Source organism: Lissotriton helveticus, chromosome 3_2, assembly GCF_964261635.1.
Source record: "Lissotriton helveticus chromosome 3_2, aLisHel1.1, whole genome shotgun sequence".
In the NCBI taxonomy this organism is placed as follows: Eukaryota; Metazoa; Chordata; class Amphibia; order Caudata; family Salamandridae; genus Lissotriton; species Lissotriton helveticus.
The window spans coordinates 638,327-659,122 of NC_136062.1; the positions used below are offsets into that span (position 1 = coordinate 638,327).

At 42.3% G+C, this 20,796-nt stretch overlaps 1 protein-coding gene across 6 annotated transcripts in view; it reads right to left on the bottom strand.

Annotated features, from left to right (window-relative positions):
• Positions 1-20,796, bottom strand: part of EFL1 (elongation factor like GTPase 1) — a 1,213,944-nt gene that overhangs the window by 489,824 nt on the left and 703,324 nt on the right. For all 6 annotated transcript variants that reach the window (XM_078684725.1, XM_078684721.1, XM_078684722.1 and 3 more), the window contains one exon: positions 9,196-9,327. In XM_078684725.1, the coding sequence (XP_078540851.1) occupies positions 9,196-9,327 (132 nt within the window). The remainder of the gene's footprint in view (positions 1-9,195; positions 9,328-20,796) is intronic.

The window sequence follows — 20,796 nt, forward strand, 5'->3', positions numbered from 1 at the left end:
AAAAACAGGTGTTGCAGTGGGGACCGTAAGTAGTTTTCGCATAAAGTTATTCTCAGCTACCTGGATCCCCCTCATATCCTTATATCCCCAGATGTCGCTCCTGTACATGGCCATCAGAATGCATTTTGCGTTATAAATCTTTAACAGAGCAGGGAGTTGTTTAGACCCCAATCTTTTTGCAAAATTCAAAGTAGCCCCCGCTGCTCTGGCCAGAGTGTTCCTTTTAAGTAAAATCTGCGGGCCCCAGGAGCCCTTTTAATCAAAAAATACCCTTAGATAAGGGAATGTGGGCACATTAGTCAATTCTTCCCCGTTACAGTAGAATTTGGCCTTGGCCGCCTTTCCTGAGCCTATGGTCATACTGTGCGATTTCTTATAGTTTGTGGTTAGATCTAAGGACTCCATAATACGTATGAAACAGTTTAAAAGACGTTGCAGCCCCAGTGCAGTTCTCGCCAACAGAACTGCATCGTCTACATACAATAGTGCAGGAATTACTTTGGAACCGGCTCTGGGAATGTCTTCACAACTAGCTATTAGGGCTTTGCCTAGTCTATTAATGTAAAGTGTGAACAGCAGGGGCGCCAGAATGCACCCCTGTCTGACCCTCTTTTAACTTCCCAGGAATTAGTTAAGTTGCCATCTGTGTTATACCTTTCTGCTGCTGTAGTGTTTTCATGGGCAGTATGCAAAAAGGACACTAACTCCGCATCTATCCCTAAGTCACGTAACACTAACCACAGCTTAGACCTGTTGACATAGTCAAAAGCTGAGGTTAGGTCCATGAAGGCCAGGTGTAGGGTTCCTCTCTTGGCAATGGTATACTTTCCTATAACTAAATGCAGATTTAGGCACTGATCCAATGTCCCTTTCCCCTACATAAAACCATACTGCAGCTCAGATATAATATTAGCCTGATCTAAATATCCTGTAAGTCGATCCAGAATTACTTAACCCAAGATTTTAGCCGCAGAGTGCAAAAGAGAAATTGGTCTTTAGCAGGCGGGATCGTCCCGAGCTCCTTTTTTAAATATAGGGACGATAACCGCCTTGGCCCACGATGAGGGAAAACCCTTAGAACACGCAGCATTAAAAACATGGGTTAAAATCTTGACCCAGAAGTTTGGATCGGCTTTATAAAGGTCAGCGGGTACCCCATCTGGCCCGGTGGCCTCGCCTGCTGAGGTTGAAACAATAGCTTTTTGAACCTCATCTACTTTAAAAATAATGGGGTTAGTAGACGAGATGGAGACTGGTTGTCCCACGTCAAATTCCAAATTTGTATCGCTATAGATGTTGCTGAAGTGCTAGACCCAGAGCTCAGCTGGTATTGTGCAATCACTACTGGAATTTTGCATGTCTGAAAAATAAGGGCTTTTAACCACAGACCAAAATCTCGTACTATCGGTCAAAACACTGGCTTCGGTAAGTGCTTCCCAGGCCTGTTCCCTTTTTTGTTCCTTCCTTCCCTGAATCGCAAGTTTATAGGCCTTCCTACAGCACCTCATCAATATAGCGTCCCTTGGGTTTTGCATCAGGTCCTGTTTTAGTTCCTTATGAGTAGCTGAACACATTTTGTCAAACCACCTTTTCTTTTTCAGGGCACTTTTTCTAGAGTTGGATGTTAAGTCAATTGCCACCTGCTTAACAATACTATCAAAAGTTTGAAGAGTATCATTGTCCTGTGAGTCGGGATCCATACACACTTGGAACTCCTGTGCACAGCTCAAGTATAGATTATCTAAAAAGCTCACTGGAGTTATCTTTTCCCACTTCAGTCTCCTAGCTTGATGTTTAGTGCTAATATTTTTGTTGGTGATTTGACTTGTAGCCCTCCCCTCAAATGCGGCCAAAAGGGAGGCATCCAGTGTTAAGGGGTTGTGGTCGCTGAAACAATTCCATTTGACGCTTATTGGCCGCTGGAGCCAGTAATGCAGAGATCATGATGCAATCAATAATGCTAAGGCTACCTCTGCCTACAAAGGTGGGGACTAAAGCTGACGGATCTAATTGCTGTAGACATAGCAAATTGTGATCTGAAAGAAGACTTTCTAAATAGATACCTGTTGGAGTATGCTCAAAGTGGTTAAACAAATCATCCTGCCCATCATCCTTCTCCGTTGTGGAAATACAATTCAGCCTACATTGATGATGTTGAAGTCCCCAAGAATTAATGTATCATGGTAGGCTTGACTTCCTTCCCCATAGTTTTCTAGTAAAGCCTCCATAGCTAAGGGATGTTCTCATGAGACCTAGTGCGCGAATTCTAAAAATTGGCCACTAACAGAGTAGGGAAATTCTTACGTGACAAGGCTACAGCTAACACATTTGGTGTGCAACAGTAAATTAATTTTGATTGATAAGAGAGCTGTAGTGAAAACATTAAAAGTAGACCCCCTCTGGCTCTTCGCATATTTGAGGGGACTGCATATTTACAAAACGTGGTAAATCCATCTAAGTAAAAACAGTTTTCAGATTCCCATGTTTCCTGTAACGCAATAATGTGATGCGTTCCAAGAAACTGTTCCCAGGCAATATTACCCTGTTTGGACTTACGGCCTGCAATGTTCCAGGATAATATTTTCACAGTCGGATCTACAGAATTGGGCAGGATAGAAATAGGTGTAGATACATTATTCAGCAGTAGTGGAGGGGGAGACATTGACACCGAACCACATGCATCACTGGGGGGTTTTGATAATGGCTGCTTACCTAGGGTATTTGTGACCACAGGAGATAGTCAGTAATTTTCATCAAGGCTCAGCGGGTGAGCTAAAGGTGAAAAGCAGTTAGTCAAAATTAACCCTGGGTTCGCATTTCTTTGTTGATGGGGCTTAACCGGATTAAGTGGAAACTGCCAATCAAAATTTCCCAAGATTGGTTTAGGGGGATAAAAAGAGAGTAAGGAAGCTATTCTGATTCTGGACTTAATACCGTCCTTAACTTGACAGCCAACCATTGCTCTCGCCTGCATGGGATTCTTAAAATTGGCGATGATGCAGTCTCCCTCCACAGTTTTCCTAGTCCCAAAGCCTACCCACCCCACCCTTCTGGCCATAATAATGTCAGCAGTAAACTGCACGCCATTTTCCACATTGTTATTGCACCAATGAACCGTCTTATGGATAAGATCCAAAGTTGTTTCCTTGGTGCCAGGGGCAAGTGTGGGCACCCCTGTTAGATTGGCAACTAGGGGTGCTGATTCATGAGGAAGTTCGATAGTACTAAAATATTTAACTATGGCCATATTTGTAGCTAAAGAAGGGTGTATGAGTGATGAGCCTACCATGTTTTTTGCCTGACCTTCTGTATGGGCCGTAGACAAAGCAATGGCCGTCTCCGCAACTTTACAGTTGTTGTGATAAATGCTAGGTTTAGTGATTAGAGATAGTGCAGTGTTGTCTTGGGAGATGTTCGTCTGTGGCACTTGGATCACCCCACCAGGTTCCTGACAAATGTCCCCCCTCCTCCCTATATTTACGTCACTAACAGAGGGGCATGATTTATACATGGAGATAAAATAATTACATTTCAACTCAATTTCGTTCAATTTTAAAAGTATGGGTGCAAACAAGTCCTTAGTCACAGACCCCCGCTTAGCAATAAGATTGTCCTGCAACAAATCATTTTTACATTCACAGGTACAAACAACAGGGGGTGAGTTCCGCAACAGGGTGTGAGTTCCGCAAATACCTCAAAACCTGGCTAGTTAGCCGTCATGATTAGCTGTTGCACCGGCATCTGCCCCACTTTCTGTCTACTATAGCGCCGGGACACCCCGTTGGAGTAGATGTGTGTTTAATAAATGCCTTATTATTATTGTTACATTAAAAGACTTTTAATAGAGAATATGCTTTTGAATACTGTATCCTTTTTATATTTGTTGTATGTTGTAAACCTGCCTTAAGACCCTTAATGTGGTGCTCTATGTGTAGAAATACAGTCCTTTCACTTTACTAAACAAATGTTTGAGTGATATTTCCACTGATATTTGTCGCTGCACCCACACACACGGTTGGGTTCTTGGCGCACATAGCCTTGGTTGCACCGCACGGAGACCTTATACTGCCGCACACACAGAAAAAAAATTAGAGGGAACATTGGTGCTGTGGGGAGATTACAATCCAGTGCTAGATGTAGAATGCTTACACCCCCCACTGTAGGCACGGTGGCTATTCGGCAAGCCAAAGCCCTTCGTGTGTGGGCACAAGGATGGGCACTTCTGGATGCATGGGGTACTAAAAACAGGGGCCTGCATGAATATTCGTATTACTCCCCACCACGCATGCTACATACTAGACTGGACCAAATAGTCTGCCCTAACAACCTCATAACACAGGTCACACATACATAGATAGATAGGTCTATCTAGGGAAAATACTATCAGACCACAACCCCTTAGAGCTTACATTGGCGCGGGACACATCCCGGCACCGGTCCCCACATGGAGATTAAATTCTCGGGCACTGGAAGACACAATATTCCAGGACACCATAGCTACTACCATAAATAATTACTTCACGGAGAACATAAATACAACCTCCTCACATCTAATTGAATGGGAAGCATTCAAAAACGTAATTAGAAGCACACCCATTAGCGCAGTAGTAGAAGCACGCCAAACGGTACATAATGAATTGAAAGGGGTAGAAGACAAATTAGGGGCACTAGAAACAGCAGCCATAAATGACCCTGACAGAGCAACGAAATTGCAAGAGGTGCACATTGCCTACGTGGAATTATTCAAGCGTCTTCGCAAATATAGATTATCAGTCATATACCCAGAAACTTCACACAGAAGCTGACAGAGAAGGCACCCTTCTAGCACAAATAATACGAAATGCCCCAACATCAACCCCTATTCTTGAAATCAACACCGCACCATGGTCGTGGTCACCACTCAGAAAGAGATTAACTCTGCCTTGTGTGACTACTGTAAGTCACTATACAATGCCCCTCCTTCGATAGACCATACAGAATCAGATGATTTCTTAGACAACCTCAACAACCCGCAGTTAACAACGGCAGACTAGAAAACATTAACGGCCCCAATCACCAAAGCAGAGATAAAAGAAGCTATTAAGGAACTCCCACGCAATAAGACACCAGGACTTAATGGCTTCCAGCCGAGTTTTACGCTACCTTCTCAGCCCAAATAGTCCCACATCTGGAACAACTATACCAAACAGCACTACACAAGGGCAACCTGCCTTCCACTACGATGCAGGCCTTGGTTACCTCACTCCCAAAAACAAGGTAGGTACCCTAAAAATATTACAGGATACAGCCCACTGTTATTCATAAACACTGATTATGAAATACTAAGTAAGGTGCTTGCCCACTGATTACTCCCATTACTGCCACAAATAGAGCACTCGGAGCAGTGCGGCTTCGTGCCGGGCTGTAATACATCCTTAAACACACAACAACTATATCATGTTATGGACGCAACCCCTACTGAACTCAGAGGAGCCAGATGTATTTCTCTTGACCTTCGTCAAACATTTGACACCCTTGGCTAGGAGGACAAGCTAGCAGCCATTAGTAAATGTGGTATCCCCCCCCTAAATAACTTACAATGGGTGAAACAGTTATATACATTACCAACGGCGAGAGCACATTCAGGGGAAACATATATTTCATGTCTACCCAGTATGTAGAGGCACAAGGCAGGGATGCCCTTTATCCCTGATACTATTTGTACTAGCACTGGAACCAGTAGCACTAAGACTACGTCGAGAGGCAGCAGAATGGGGTATCAGATTGGGTACAGTAATACCTGCATTGTTCCTATACGCAGACAATACAATTCTATATATTAAGAACCTACATGAGGATTTACACCCAATAGCCAAAACCTTCACACTCATCTAACGGAACTCAGGATTCATTATCAATGCGACCAAATCACATACCTTCCTTTTTAAATGAGACCCACACCAGTGGCATTTGGAGACCTGAAGCTCCATGCCCCGCCCACCACTTTTAAAAACCTAGGGATCCAAATATATAGAACACCTCAGGATCTACTAGATGGTAATCTCCAAATAGCAATATCCTCATTACGCTCCCAGGTATCCTTCAGTACTTCCTCCCTCATTCTGTAGCGGGGCGCTTAGCAATTAAAAAAATTGTCGTGCTACTGCGAGTACTATACTATTTGACGAACCTACCCATGGGGGTCCCAACACACTATTTTACAACCCTAAATATACTTCTCACAGAACTGATATGGGGAGCAGGCCGTAGAAGAGTGGGATTAACGTAACTACAGCTACAGACAGATAATGGTGGCATGGGAGCACCGGATTTCCGAGCATATTACTTCACAGGTCAACTACAATGGCTAACATATTGGCTGGCTGGACACAATCTACATGAAATGGGCTACACGCCGAATAACCTAGCACAAGGTACATTACACACCACACTATTGCTCCACCGAACCAAGACTCCGCCTTCGGCGCCATTGCTGTTAAAAATAGCTGCTACATACTGGAGGGTAGCCCTGTCATTCACAAAGTGAATCACTCCCTACGCCCGAACATCGCACTTTTGGGCATCCGTACCCCAACGGGTCTACTAACGAGGTAGGAGAATTATTCAATGATGGGATGCTATTTAATCACGTGGATTTTGTCCATGAGCCAGGTCTTCCAGACTCCCTATTTCCAATACATGCACACATCACACGATAGGTCAAGATGCACTGATCTCCGAATGGCACAGAGCCTCCCACACATGAATTTGCCCAAACCTTATACCTGATGGGCAATGGTAGACATCTGATAAGATTGCTATACAAAGGGTTATGCACACATGCCGCAATACCCCTTACAAAATTAAGAGGAAAGTTGGGGTAAGATCTGGGCAGGATACTCCAAGACCAGGATTGGGAAACCCTATTGGCCTTCCCTAAGAAAGTATCACGCAACCAAAGATTAAAATGTATACAATACACAGAGCTTCTCTAACACCTCACAGATTACACAAAATGTACCCGGAAGCGTCGGCAAAATGCCCAAGGTGTGTTGCTGCAGACACTAATCTGCTTCATATGCTATGGGCATGTCCGACCCTATCACCCTTCTGGTATCATGTGACGGACACTATTAATGAAACGAAGGGGGGAACACACTGGAATACATCCGAAAGCTGTCTACTGGTCTTGCACCACCGACCCAAAAACCAAAAGGTACAAGTGAAATTCGCAGCTCTGGCTCTACTCACAGCAAAGAGTTCAATAACCAAAAGATAGAAATCTGCCTCCGCACCAAATGTTTTGGCTTGACGGGAAAATGTAATCCGATGGGGGAAGGATGAAAGTGATGCACTACTTAGGGAGGAACGCAGAGGATTAAGAAAGACACCAATATCAAGGGAATAGGACGCAACGTTGGAATCTTTTAAAGCTCTTGATACACAAATTGAAAAACTGAACACTGTCCACTCTGCTAGCAACACAATGATGCAGACCGCGACAGCTAAGCCATAACTCTTAGGAACAACACACTCAGACGATGTTAAAGCAACATAACCATAATCTTATGAGCAGACTTCATGAACAACAGTACCCGGATAATTTCCCCTATTGTCACAAGAAGGCACACACTAGATCCAGCAAAGCCTTGCTAATCATTACACTTGAATTTAAGACCGGCCATGTCTCATGTACTGAAAGCGATTGAGCACTAAATAAGGGGAGGGAGGGGGGCAGTTAGAAAGTTTATAAAAAACACAGACATAAGATGGCGCACTGGAATAATGTATAATAGAGTAAATGTAGGTAGACTTGACGTACACCCATGATAATATCTATGTTCATGTGTAATGATAGAGATGTAGAACAATTACAAGAATGACAAATAACTATGTGAAACCATCGACATTCCATGAACTGAGTAAATTTACAAAAACCAATAAAGATTGTGGAAAAAAAAGCCTGTGACCAAGGGTCAAAAGATGTGTGATGTCCCTTCCTCTACACCATGGAGTCTGGTGTATCAACTACTCTAGGTGGACTTCTGTTAGAAGATTATTTATTTAACAGTGGAAACGAAACTGTACGTGCTCCTCTGACTTGCTGCACTTCCTCGAGAATAATTAAACCTTGGGTATGTTCCAATGCCTTTACTGTAGGCCTGGGCGGTAAATTCCGTTCCGCTTGCGGAATTTCCGGATTTTAGGTAATTTCGCATTCCGCGGAGAACGCGGAATTGCCCAAAATTCTAAGATCCGTTTGTTCGCGCTTTCAAAATGCGTGTTCGCAAGATATTTCTCCCCAAGTACGCAAACCACATTCACGAACAGGAGAAAAGCAGTGCAAAGGCACGGAACAAGCAATTCCGCGTGTACGCTGAACTTTTGCGCGCTCGCGGAGATTTTTTACCTTTTCGCAAAGCTTTGCGTAGCACGACTACGCAAATTCTGCCCACCCCTACTCTACAGTACCCTAATGCAGCCAATTGTCTGATTATGTCTGTTAATGGCATTCCCATTTGTTCTTTGAGTTCAATTTGTGTAACAGTTCAGTGGTAAAGTGGATTGTCGATAGGGTAGACTACTTACACCCATTGACGGTGATGCTGCAGATTATAATACTGCAGGATTGAAGTGATGGAATATCAGATGTTGGTTACATTTAAAATCATGATAACTGCCTTTATAACGTGAGTCTTCACTCCTCAAATATATTTTTGCACATTTTTTCTTCTTTTTTAAAATTAGCCTAACAAACACATTCCCTTTTTACCTCTCTTCTCCCCACCCCAAACCCATAAATCATCCTTACACCCTTTACCTCTACCTACCACTAAATCATAAAATAACCCTTACGCCCTTTACTTCTATCGAAACCTTGACCTTAAAGTCACCATTACCCCCTTTAACTCTACTCACCCCAAAACCCTAAACTAATCCTTACCCCTGTTCCTCTACCCAACCCTTACCCCTAAGAAACACTTACCGGGGGAGTCAAGATATGCAGAGCAAAGGCACATGTGGAGTAAAGGTTGAGGAATAAAGGCTATAAGGACTAAAAGCTGCGGAGTAAAGGTTACATACTATGTGATGCTCTTTTCTTCAACACTGTTTAATATCTTTTTTTTAAAGCATACTTTTGTAAATCTCTTTTGAGATAATACACTATTTTAAGTAGAAGATAAAGACAAGAGAGTACAAAATAATTAAACATACTTGCATGCTTTGGTTCAACAGCAACCCTCACAATGGGCGTCGCTTCAAAGTTAAGTGGTATAAAAGGTGGACAAGCTAGCGAGGTTGACAGTGTTGCTGATTTCAAGACATAATCTTCCAAGCCTGCAATACCTGAGAACATTTCAAAGAGAGAGAAACAAAAAAACGTGAGCGACATTATAAATGAATGACATAACCAAGACTTACACTCAATCAGCACACAATTCCAGGTAGTATTACAATCGTGTAAATAGATGCAACTACTACTGCCTTCTAATGATACAGATATATATATATAAATATATATATATTTTTTTAATCCTCATCCGCCTCAGACCGCATTGGACAGAAAGTAGGATGTCCATACCGTGGCTCGGTTTCAGGAGACGTAGGCACTTGAATTGGAGGGGCCCGGGGGACAATGCCCGCCTACCTATATATGACAATCCCACAAAACGTTGCATACCCCTTTCCTAGAAAAGGGGTGGTCTCACTCTCTTTTGATGGAAGACAACCAATGACTGTTGGTCAAGGCCCGTATAAGATGGTAACTTGATCGCCCGGCGGGACCCGACCCAGTCTGAGAGTATCCAATGAGGCATAATCATAGGACGAAAGATGATGTTTTTAAATTCAAAACATAACTAACATAAGCCCCATGCACCAAAATTAAGCAAACCCTCGCATATTACTTTCCTCTTACTGTTCTGTAATCTGCCCAGATCTATCTTAGAGATCTTATATAGTGAGGATAACCATTCTGAGTGAGTCAGGGGTGTGACCTCTTCCCATATTCTATAAATTTCTCTCCTAGCTTGCAAGATTGAATAAAAAAGGAACCCCCTTGCGGGGCCTGTAACTTCACTGGTTGTGGCAAAGATGATTAGGGTGAGAGAGATTTGAAATGGGATGCCTATAATGTCAGCTAGAGTTGCCACTATGCTCTCCCAGAATTCTGTTATCCCTGGGCACTCTTTAAACATATGTATATCCATGGCATTTGCCAAATTACATTTCTTGCATCTAACTGGGGGGCCCTTTGCTATTTTGGAAAGAATAGCTGGAGATAAATAGGCCCTATGTGTAGTGAAGTAGTGGTTCCTCCGCAGCCAGGCGGGTTTTACAATAGAGAACAGTGTCTGAAAGGAAGTCTGCCACACCTCCTCCCAACACACATCTGGCATAGAGGCTCCCCACAATTCTTCTGCAAATGTAAAGTCTCCATCAATAGTTTCCACTATGGACCAATAGAAAAAAATAAACTTTCCCCCCCCAACAATCCTAGAAACCAATTGGTCCTCAAGGGTGTTTCCTATACCTATCGGATTTTTAAGATTCTGTGACCAACTCAGCAACTGTACGTACTTAAACCTGGACATACCCTCCTCCAGCGTGTTGTGAAAAAACTCCCAGGGTAGAAGGGACCCTTCAGCAGCCAGATCCTTCCATACTAATAGCCCTGCTGTTCTAAGTGGTATTGCTAGTTTGTCCTTCAAGCATTCCGGGATTACCGGAGAGTCCCTGAGAGGAGCTAGGCTGGAGTAATATTAAGGCCAGTATGCTGCTTAATTATGAGCCATATCCGTACTGCAACCAAAAGAACTTTCAACTTGATCTTCTTGAAGTACTTTTGGTCACCAAATTTAAAAAGGAAACCCTCAAGCAGTAGTCCCACCCCCTTCAACATGGCCGAAAACATAATACCTCTTTCTGAGTCATTTGGGGACTTTAACAACATCCTAGAGTGTGGTAATTGAAAGGCCCAGGCATAGTACTGAAGGTCGGATAGCGTAAAACCCCCTTCTCCCTTCTGCGCCTTAGCTTCTTCCACGCTATCCTTGTAGATTTATATACCCAGGCAAATGAATTAATAGCTTGTTGTAAGGTGTCTATTGCCTTTTTTCAAAGTGCAAGGGAATAGTGTTAAAAATGAAAGTAACTTTCGGTAGTATAATCATTTTAATCAGATTAATTCTACCAAAAATAGTCAGGGGGAGATGTGCCCAAGATTTCATGAGCTTCTGGCAATCCCTAGTAATATTTGCGATATTAGTCCCCGCTATCTTTTCTACGCTCTGTATGATCCTAACACCTAAATATCTCATGTCACCCTTGGTCTGATATCCGCCTCCCGGCAAATTCCATGCCATGATCTCTGTTTTCTCTGCATTCACCTCGTAGCCAGAAACCCGACCAAAGTCTTGTGCCAACCTAATGACCTGGGGGAAGGATACCACCAGGTCGGATGACAAGATCAGAATATCATCCGCATACAGGGTAACCTTCCTCTCCCACGCTCCAAACTTAAATGACAAAATGCTCAATTCATCTCTCAGACGCTGAGCAAAAGGCTCAATATACAAATCAAAGAGGAGGGGGTAGAGTCGGCAGCCCTGTCTGGTTGCCCTTGTAATCTTAAAAGGATTTGGCAGTTTCCTGTTAACTAGTAGTCTTGCAGTAGGGTCTTGATATATAAGCTGTATAGCACTGCAACATTTCTCTCCTAAGTTAAACCTTTCCATCACTGCTGTTAAATATATCCAGTTGACCCTGTCGAACGCCTTAGTGGCATCCAACGTCATTGCTGTCAAGGGTAAGAGAAGGTTAAAGCCAGGTCATTTGCACCTATAAAATCATGAGTTAGGTCAAATAGGTTTCTGCCCCTTATAAAGCCCATAGGTCTGGGTGTAACACACTGCCTGCTACTGCTCCCGACCTATCTGCCAAAATTCTTGTGACTATTTTATAGTCTGTTCAGGAGGGAAATAGGCCTATAGGACCCACAACTTGCCGGATTCTTTCCTGCTTTCAGGATTAGTGAGATGGTAGGTCAAAAAGCAAGTTAATGCTCATGTTCTAGAATCAATGACTGACCCAGAAGGCAGGTGGGTTATTGTAAAATTATCAATTCAAAGTAAAAGGCTACTACGGTCTCAACCAGGATGATCCCTCTTCCCTGAAAACCATATTTTCAAATCGGTTAGAATTCCGAGAGCCCATGATTATGGCGGGTGACTTCAATATAGTGTTAGACCCCTTGTTAGATAAATCCCCTAATAGTAGAGCGAATCTATTGTCCAAATCAAGGACATATCTTCAAACCATGATGATACAGACGGGTTTGTGCGCCGTATGGAGGTGAAGGTCGGGCGTTCAGCTAGGTGTGTCTTCTATAATAACAAATATGGTCATAAGTCAAGGACAGATTATATCCTGGCTAGTCATGATCTTAGGGGCAAGATCAAGAATATAGGTTACTTGACACCTCACCTGTCTGATCACGCAGCTGTCTGGATGGACTTATGTTTGGCAGGGGGAGAATATCTACGGAAATGGACATTTGACCGTGTATTACTTTTAGATAATTCAGAGGTTAAACACCTGTCTCAAGAAACAGAATGTTTATTTAAGTTGAATATCGGCTCTGCCGAGATTTCAATGGTATGGGGTGCCTGGAAGGCATTATTGAGGGGGATAGTCACAAGTAGGGCATGTCACAAGAATAGGCAATATAAAGAGGTGACACAAATGGAGTCTGCTATGAAGGCAGTCGAGGTTAGGTTGAATAGGGAGATCGATACCGAGAAGACAGGAACATATGTCAGAATTACAAACCCTGAAAGACCATCTTGATACCACCATTCAGCACAGGATCACAAAAAGATGGGAAGCCAGCAAGATGGCACATTTTGAATACGGAGAGGGAGCCAGCAAACTTCTGGCAAAGAAGGTCAAGTCGGATAGGACACGCAACTTGATGAAACGGATTGATAGGGAGGACAACTCCTCTTTAGTATCTACAGATGAAGAAATTGGAGAGGCATTTTTGGCCTTTTTTCAGACGTATTATAAGGAAGATAATGGGGTGGATAAAGCTTACGCGAATGATTGGTGAGGGAAATGCACTTTACCCTCCCTAAACTCCTACCAGCGAGATATTTGGAGCAGGACATATCCCAGCAGGAGGTTAATAAGGCCATTGCCGCCTGCAAGGGGAGTAAGGCAGCTGGGCCCGATGGGCTCCCAGCGGAATTGTACAGATCTCTGGGAGAGGCAATAATACCTATTATGGCGGTACTCTTTAATAATATACTATCTGAGGGTACCAGACCCAATGTTTCACGAGGTCAAGCTACAGATATATATTTGGGGTGCAGCCTATAACATGCTGGTGGAGGCTGAGCTAAGAATATGTTCAGAAGTAAATAACTAGCCATTCAGCCACAACCCTGAAACCGCTTGGGACTTTATTTAATCCTCAGTGAAATTGCTTTTTGCAATTTCAATTATATTTCAGCAAGAAAAAGACCTAACTTGCCTCCTTGTTTAAAGCAAGAAACCTTTATTATAAAAGTTAATGTAAAGAAACTTAAATGAACAACCAACTATTTGGATTTGTCCAGTTTATCCTTCATACAACTTCCCTCAGTGACATTGTGGAAAATGTGCCCCAAACATATAATTAAAAAATTAAACCAATAGGAACTGTGGCCTAAGAGGTCACCTTTAACACAAATCTATACTAAAGCGCATCCAATTCGTCTCTGGTAATATGTGCTATACCTTTTTTTAATCTTATCTCCTTTTGGTCCCATTGTACATCACTGTCCACAAGAAATGTATATACTCATCAGTTTTGTCTGTCAATATGTTGCGTTTCAACATTGTTATGGCACTGGGATAAGTTTAGGTCAAGTCTACGACCCTAGGGTTCTTATATAAAAATCAATGTAACAAGCATTTGCAAAGCCATTAGTTCACACGTTTACAAGGTGAGTGCCAAGCTACTGGCTTTGCCAATGCTTGTTTGTAAGGCATTGTTTAAAAAAATAACAATGCTGCCAGGTATAATCTCGCAGTGAGGAGCAGTAAAAACAACAACAAAAAAGGACCGCATCAACATGGGAACGTACTCCCATGATGTGGAGCTCATTCTTTTTTTTTTTCTTTTCAAAAACAAACTCGTTTTGGGAGCTTGTTTTTACAAAATAAAAAAACTTTGGAAAGTTTTGATGGCGGGCTATAATGTCTGATGTAGCCAAGGCAGGTGGCATAATTATAATCCTCTGTTACCCTGTATGCTTTTTCTGCGTCTGCCAACCCCTAAATCAGGCCCTCTGTCTAGAGTGGCACAGTCTGTGAAAAATAATGGTTCAGAATGCCATCCCAAGCGATTGCCAGTGGTCAGACTATTTACAAGCATTCATACCATCACCCTTTGGGTGTTTGACTGCCAATAGTATGCCTGGAAACCCGAGATTGGAACAGTTTTCCAAGCTTACTACTGACAATGTTTGTGAATTCTAAATATTTGTAACTTTGCATCCATTCAGGGAGTACTTCTATATGGGGGCAGATTTAATACTTTTTGGCACCCCGGAGACTGCATATATTTAAGTTACTGGTAAAAAATGAACAATCTAAAACCTCTTAGTGGAATCAGGGCAATGAGAAAAACCAACACAGCTATAGCAGACCTTACTCGGGACCCAGTCCCAACTAACAAGCCAAGAAACAATGTATGTGGGGAGTGGAACACTCCATACAGCCCTCCTCTCCGGCAGCTATGCCCCTCATCGCGAGCTGCTCTTCTTTTTTCATCCTAACAGGAAGATTTCACTGTTTGTTTTGTGAGTTTCCATTTTCTATATTGCTTGTTTTTTATGTCTATAAAGGCCAGACTGGTGCAGCGCTGCTTATTGGAACACCAGGGATGAAACTTCTTTGACCCAGTTCCGAAGTACGCTGCTTATTGGTAGATTATGTTGTGCTTTAAATGAAAATGCATTTTTCTGATTCTTATCATCAATATAATAACAGTTAACAACCAGTCACCTAACATCACATACTGCAGCAATGCTTCTGCAATTTTTTTTTACAAACCACTGCTTTCATGGGCTTTAGTCAAACTGATGCGGCATTACAACTCAATAAAAGAAAACAAAAGGCCAGGAGTGGAATATGAGGGGCCGGCTGACACTGAGCAGCTGGTAATTCAAATCAAAAACTGATTAGAATCTGTGTCTTTGCACTTTACACATTTGTGAGTCCAGGAGAGGCTTACTGCAAGCTTCTCACCTTCTCCAGGTATTCTTTAAAAGATCCTTTATGTATCTATCTCACAGTCAGGTTTCAAGAACGTATATGACTGTTCAGATGCTTGTTTAGCTGCAGTTGAGCCTGGTACAGTGAATAAGCAATGGCCATAGAAAAGAGCCAAGTTTGATGAACATTCACCAGCAACAGAACACACCCTATTTTCTGCGGCTAGGAAGGCTAAACCTCCACGTGGCAGGAGAGGAAAATGTGCCAGTACCTATGTCTGCCTCTACACATCTTGTGAAAATCTCACGTCATGTCTGGTACACCAGTTTGCATCGATTAGCTTCTGGCGGACTGATCCACAATGTAGGGCCAGGGGAAAGAAATGTGTCTTAACTGCTGAGGCATGAAAATTCACCGTAAGGGTTCAAACACTACACGTGTATAGAATTAGGGAGCAGCTCTTTGTAGACCAGCAGGCAGCAGATCACTTTGATAACAAAGCGGATGTTGGAGCTGCGCCTCCAACTGCTGGGGGCAGTGATTCATATGCTGCTTTGGGCACGAGGGGATATGCAGTCTTGTGATATAGGAATGTGAGTCTTCCATTGATTTGGAAAGCGATGGGCAGACTTTGTGGGCATTCCTTCAACAATCACCCCTAACCATTCTTTTCTTTCATGGCCTCTATTCTATCTTAGGGCTTCGAAGGCCATTTCAATGGTTTGATCACAGTATGTAAACCATTTAACATAAATTATAATTAGCCTTCAAAAACAGTGCGAGACTTACTTTTTGTCAACACACAAAAAACAATCCAAATGCTTCCACTTGCCAAGCGCTCTGTCACCTTCCCAGTTTTACCAACAGGACATAAAGGATGTCCAATTATTGGTTGAGGTTTAGGAGTGTTTGTGTTACCAACCTTGGGTTTAAATTACACTACCATTATGAGATGCGGTAGTCCAGGGCTCTCCAAAGTCGATCCTGGAGGACCTCATCCATGCTAGATTTGTAAGATAACTACATTTATTTAAATGGAGACATGCTAAAAATATGGCATGGATCCAGCCCTCCAGGATCGACTTTGGAGAACCCTGTTATAGTTAATCGAGGTCACTTGGTCCACACTTTTGTTGTTCTAAACAGACAGATATTAGCCCTTAAATGTGACGACAGCAATAATGCAATTTTTATTAATTACAAAAGTAATTATGACGATACAATAAATGTCATACCATCCCTGTGTTTCATATTTGCTCTCACGTATGCAGGCAATCCTGACACTCTTAGGAGCGTGCCTGGACATACTATCAAATTCTACATAACACCATCTAACATGTTCATAAAGGACCTTGAAGACAAATCAAATCAGAGATTCATTCTTTCAGGAATGGGAGCATTTCTAGAGGGAAGTGAACGTGTCATTAAATGGCTGGTCTCCTCTACGAGAGCCATTAACTGCTCCCTTTCATGAGCCATAAAATTCCTAAATAGCATTTTAAAAGAAAAAGGAAATGACAAATAGAGTGTCCTTGGTCAAAATTACACAGCTAAACATTAATGTGTAGCTTCGGGACATACATTACATTTCCCCCAGCCGCTGTAATAAGTTAAATTGTTAGCTCTTGCCACACTAACCTGAGCGAGACAACACAGAGCTAGAAAAAAATCCTGGGCCACTACAACCTAAAGCTGCTTTATGTACATCAATTCTATTATAAAGCTTTTAGTTAAAATGTCAGACTATTCCATTTGGTAATCTTAATAAATGCATTTATATATAGAGATAATTTTGTAGAGCATAAGAAAAAGATAAAGGAGTTTTGCATTTGATTTACTAGTTAAGGTATTAATAGACATTTCGAGGCAGGGGCAAATATTTTTCTGCTGATGTGTAATTTTTAAAAGAAAATTGGTCTGAATTTTGTTTCGAATTTCTGTTATATAAGAAAAAAACTCATCTGATGAAATTATGGCAAATACACAAAAAAACAAGTTTTTTATAATACACTTAATAGCACCTTTCTAAGAGCTCAAAATAATTGATATTCTTACTACCTTATTTAGAAGTACTCAATGTATCTACCTCAGAAGAACGAAATGCTCTACTAGGTCCTGCAGGTGCTTGAAATCACGACTTGCAGAGACAAACCGACATCAGCAGGGAGCGTTTAAAAGATTGAACTGTATGACTACTTGATCCACTGCTGTACATTAATAAACATCTTTAAATTTGGATACAAATAATTGTCACAAGCAATGTTGGAAGGCAGAAAAACTGTGAAACCTGTGTAAGGTTGACTAAAGAGAAAGTTAGTGGTCAATGGGTTAGTAGTCATTTAAGCATTGATTCATGATGAAGCTATAATACAAATGTCCACACTGTCATTTACACCATTTGTAGTGGCCGCTTAGGCAAATGAAACATCTATTGGTGGCTCCTGCAAGACAACAACATGAGAATAGAGCACAATGCATGTGAAACCTAGCGATTACACAAGGAGAATATTTATGTATCCTTCCTGGCGCAGAATATAAAGAATAAATAGAGATGGGGTCAAGAGAAGAGATTGCTCACACACCAACAATTTTTGTTATGACCTAATGGAAAGGACCTGGCCTTTCAGGAAGCAGGCGGTTTTAAATGCTTTCCATTGTTTGCCATTAGAAATTGGTTCAGCTCTGTACCTAATGCCCTCTCAGTCACCGGTCAGGTCCTTACCAAGACAGAAGCCCTCTGTCAATCGATCTATGATCCTAGCACAGTACTGGTTTGACATAGTGTCTTTCCCACTGTAAGGCTTTGGAGCGTTTGGAAACTGAACAGACGTAGGGTAGGAAACTCTGCACATTTGAAAGAACCAGATCTCCTGCCAACAGTGTGTGGTATATAAATAAATAATACCGGATCTAGGTTTTACTGGACATAGCAATAACAGATAGCTCAATAAATAAGAGTCAAGATTCGAGGTAGTAGGAGTTTGCAGGTTTAATACAGCATAAAGGACAGGAACAGGACAACCTGCACGGGAACAGGATGGCAGCGCTGCCGGGGGCAGGATCAGAATCGGCGTAACATTTAATAACAGTGCACAAATATATATACTAAAACAGTTACATTACAATGAATTACAGTAGGCGGAGCAGTGGGTGTGGTCAATAGCAGTCGCGAAAGATAAGGGTGAAAATGGGTGTAACAGGGGCGTATACATAGACATGTGATGTAAACGTAACAGTATATGTCATAAATGGGGCGGAAACATGGAGGGGGCTACCTAAGGAGCCGGGACCTCTAACCTAATGGTGCGCGCAAACTGACAATGACGTGGTACTAGGAGAAGCTGGGGGCTATGAACTCTGTGCTAGGAGCAGAGACCGAAGTCTGGAGAGTCAGGGCGACATGTACCTAAACAGTATCTAGTATCTGATGTTTAGAGAACATGTTGATAGAATCCAAAAGTTATCGGGGTAAAGGCTAACGGACTCTAAGACTGGAGCATGCATTATTCTACATGTAGTGCGTGATGAAGAATATTAAATGACCATTAAATGCAGTATTTCTCTTACATGGAGACGTAAAGGCTAGACAATGACGGAAACTATTGATGCGATTCAGTAGCTTAGGAATGCAGAGAAGGAGGGCTGGACTGATAACTAGAATCATAACATACTCTTGGCAGACTCAGAGGCAGAGCCAGGCTGAGCCGGGCACTGTGAGGCAGGAAGTAAGTGAAGGGTCGAGGATACAGGTGGGGGCTGTATCGCTCCTCAGCGAGGACTCAGAAGACAGGAGCTGAATCTGGTGTCCGGGCCCTTTTGAGGCCTAGAAACGGGGACTTTACAATAAAATAACGTGCACACTGAGAAACGTGGCAACGTAACTTTACATAGGCCTGATACTCGTAGCTTTCACGAGAACTGGAAACTGGCATACTAGTGATGGACACAACTGTAATTGCGTCTTTAATCAAACATGGGGATACATATGCATATTTAATCATGCACACATAACATAAGATGGAGGACACGTAGGGACACAGAACATGGCAAAATTTACTTTTCCACATTCCCTCCTTGTCACTACGTTTCCATCAGGAAACATCAATATTCATGATACCATCTATCATTTCATACAGTATCATTTGCTCGTCTCGAATTTTCTTGGAACTGGATTTAGGACGGGACTTGGGACTAGGAACACAAGATGTAGCACAAATGCCGCAAATCGCAGGGCCACATTGTAAACAGAGGCAGCAACTGAATATGATCGCTACTGCAATACCCAGAAATGACAATACTTCCCATCCCCAGGCGGAAATTATATTCCAGAACCAACCGGACCATGTCCAGGTGCCTGGATCTTGGTGTAACATATGGGCAATTTTATGGAGTCTGGTAATAGCTGAATAAACAGACGGTGCGTTATTAGGAATGAAAATGCAGCAACTAGATCCGATGACTCTACATGCCCCGCCCCTATCGGCCAGTATGACGTCAAGGACGAGACGATTCTGGAGCACGACAATTCTCATAAAGGATTGCTCTTCGGTTAAGTTACCTAGAGCAGAAGTAGTCTCAATCACTACTGCTTCAAGTGTTCTGGTTAATCTACGTATCAGTTTACTATTTACAACAGTACCTAAGTAGGGGAAGACACCTTTATTGATATCTATGTATTGTTCTAGAGCAGTTTCAGTATAATCGACAATCGGGAAATTTCTCTTGTGTCTAGTATGTACTAGGTGGGAATTCCTATGATAGTCAGGTGGGGCTAGGAAAACTGGTGGCAGTAGGAAGGCAATGTAACATGTACCATCCCAATCAAGGGGCAGACGAACATATGCGGTCTGACCACAAACAAAATAAGAATGACGTGAAGCTTTGAAAATAGATTTCCTACTGTCACTATACTTGACAATAGTAGTACAATCACTATGGCCTACATGTACGGAACCATTATTTCGGACACATAATTCACCTTTGACTGGTAGTACTGACATGGCAGGTAAGTCTGGAGTAGAATCAGACTGAACATTCAGGACCATGAAATTCGAAGAACAATTACCCAAATTATAAACTTCATTTTCTAGATCTAACCCTGTTCTGTGGGGAAGACCTTGCTTGTCTGGGAAACATGTACTGTTCAGAAAAGACATATCTGTTGAGGATGACGTTAACGTGGACCATGCTCCACACGAACCATTATGTGAAAATGGATAAGGAAAGAGTGGCAGAACTCCCTTCGGTGTCTGGAAAGGGGGGAGTCGACCACACACCCAACAATTTGTGGCATTGCTGGTCTGGTGTGAATAATGTAACATACGGATAAAGGAGTTATTACGCATAGCAAGACGATAAGAAAGTTCATGAGGAGGCAGATCACTAAACGTGTGCTCTACTGTAACATTAGCAGACTTATTTACATGAGAAACTGGAAAATACAAATAAAATGCATAACTGGTGCAGGAAATCATAATGCTGAAATATAGCAGAAAACATAAAATAATAGTGCAACTTCTAGAGTTCTCACTAACTCTCTCTCTGTGGGGGTCTATT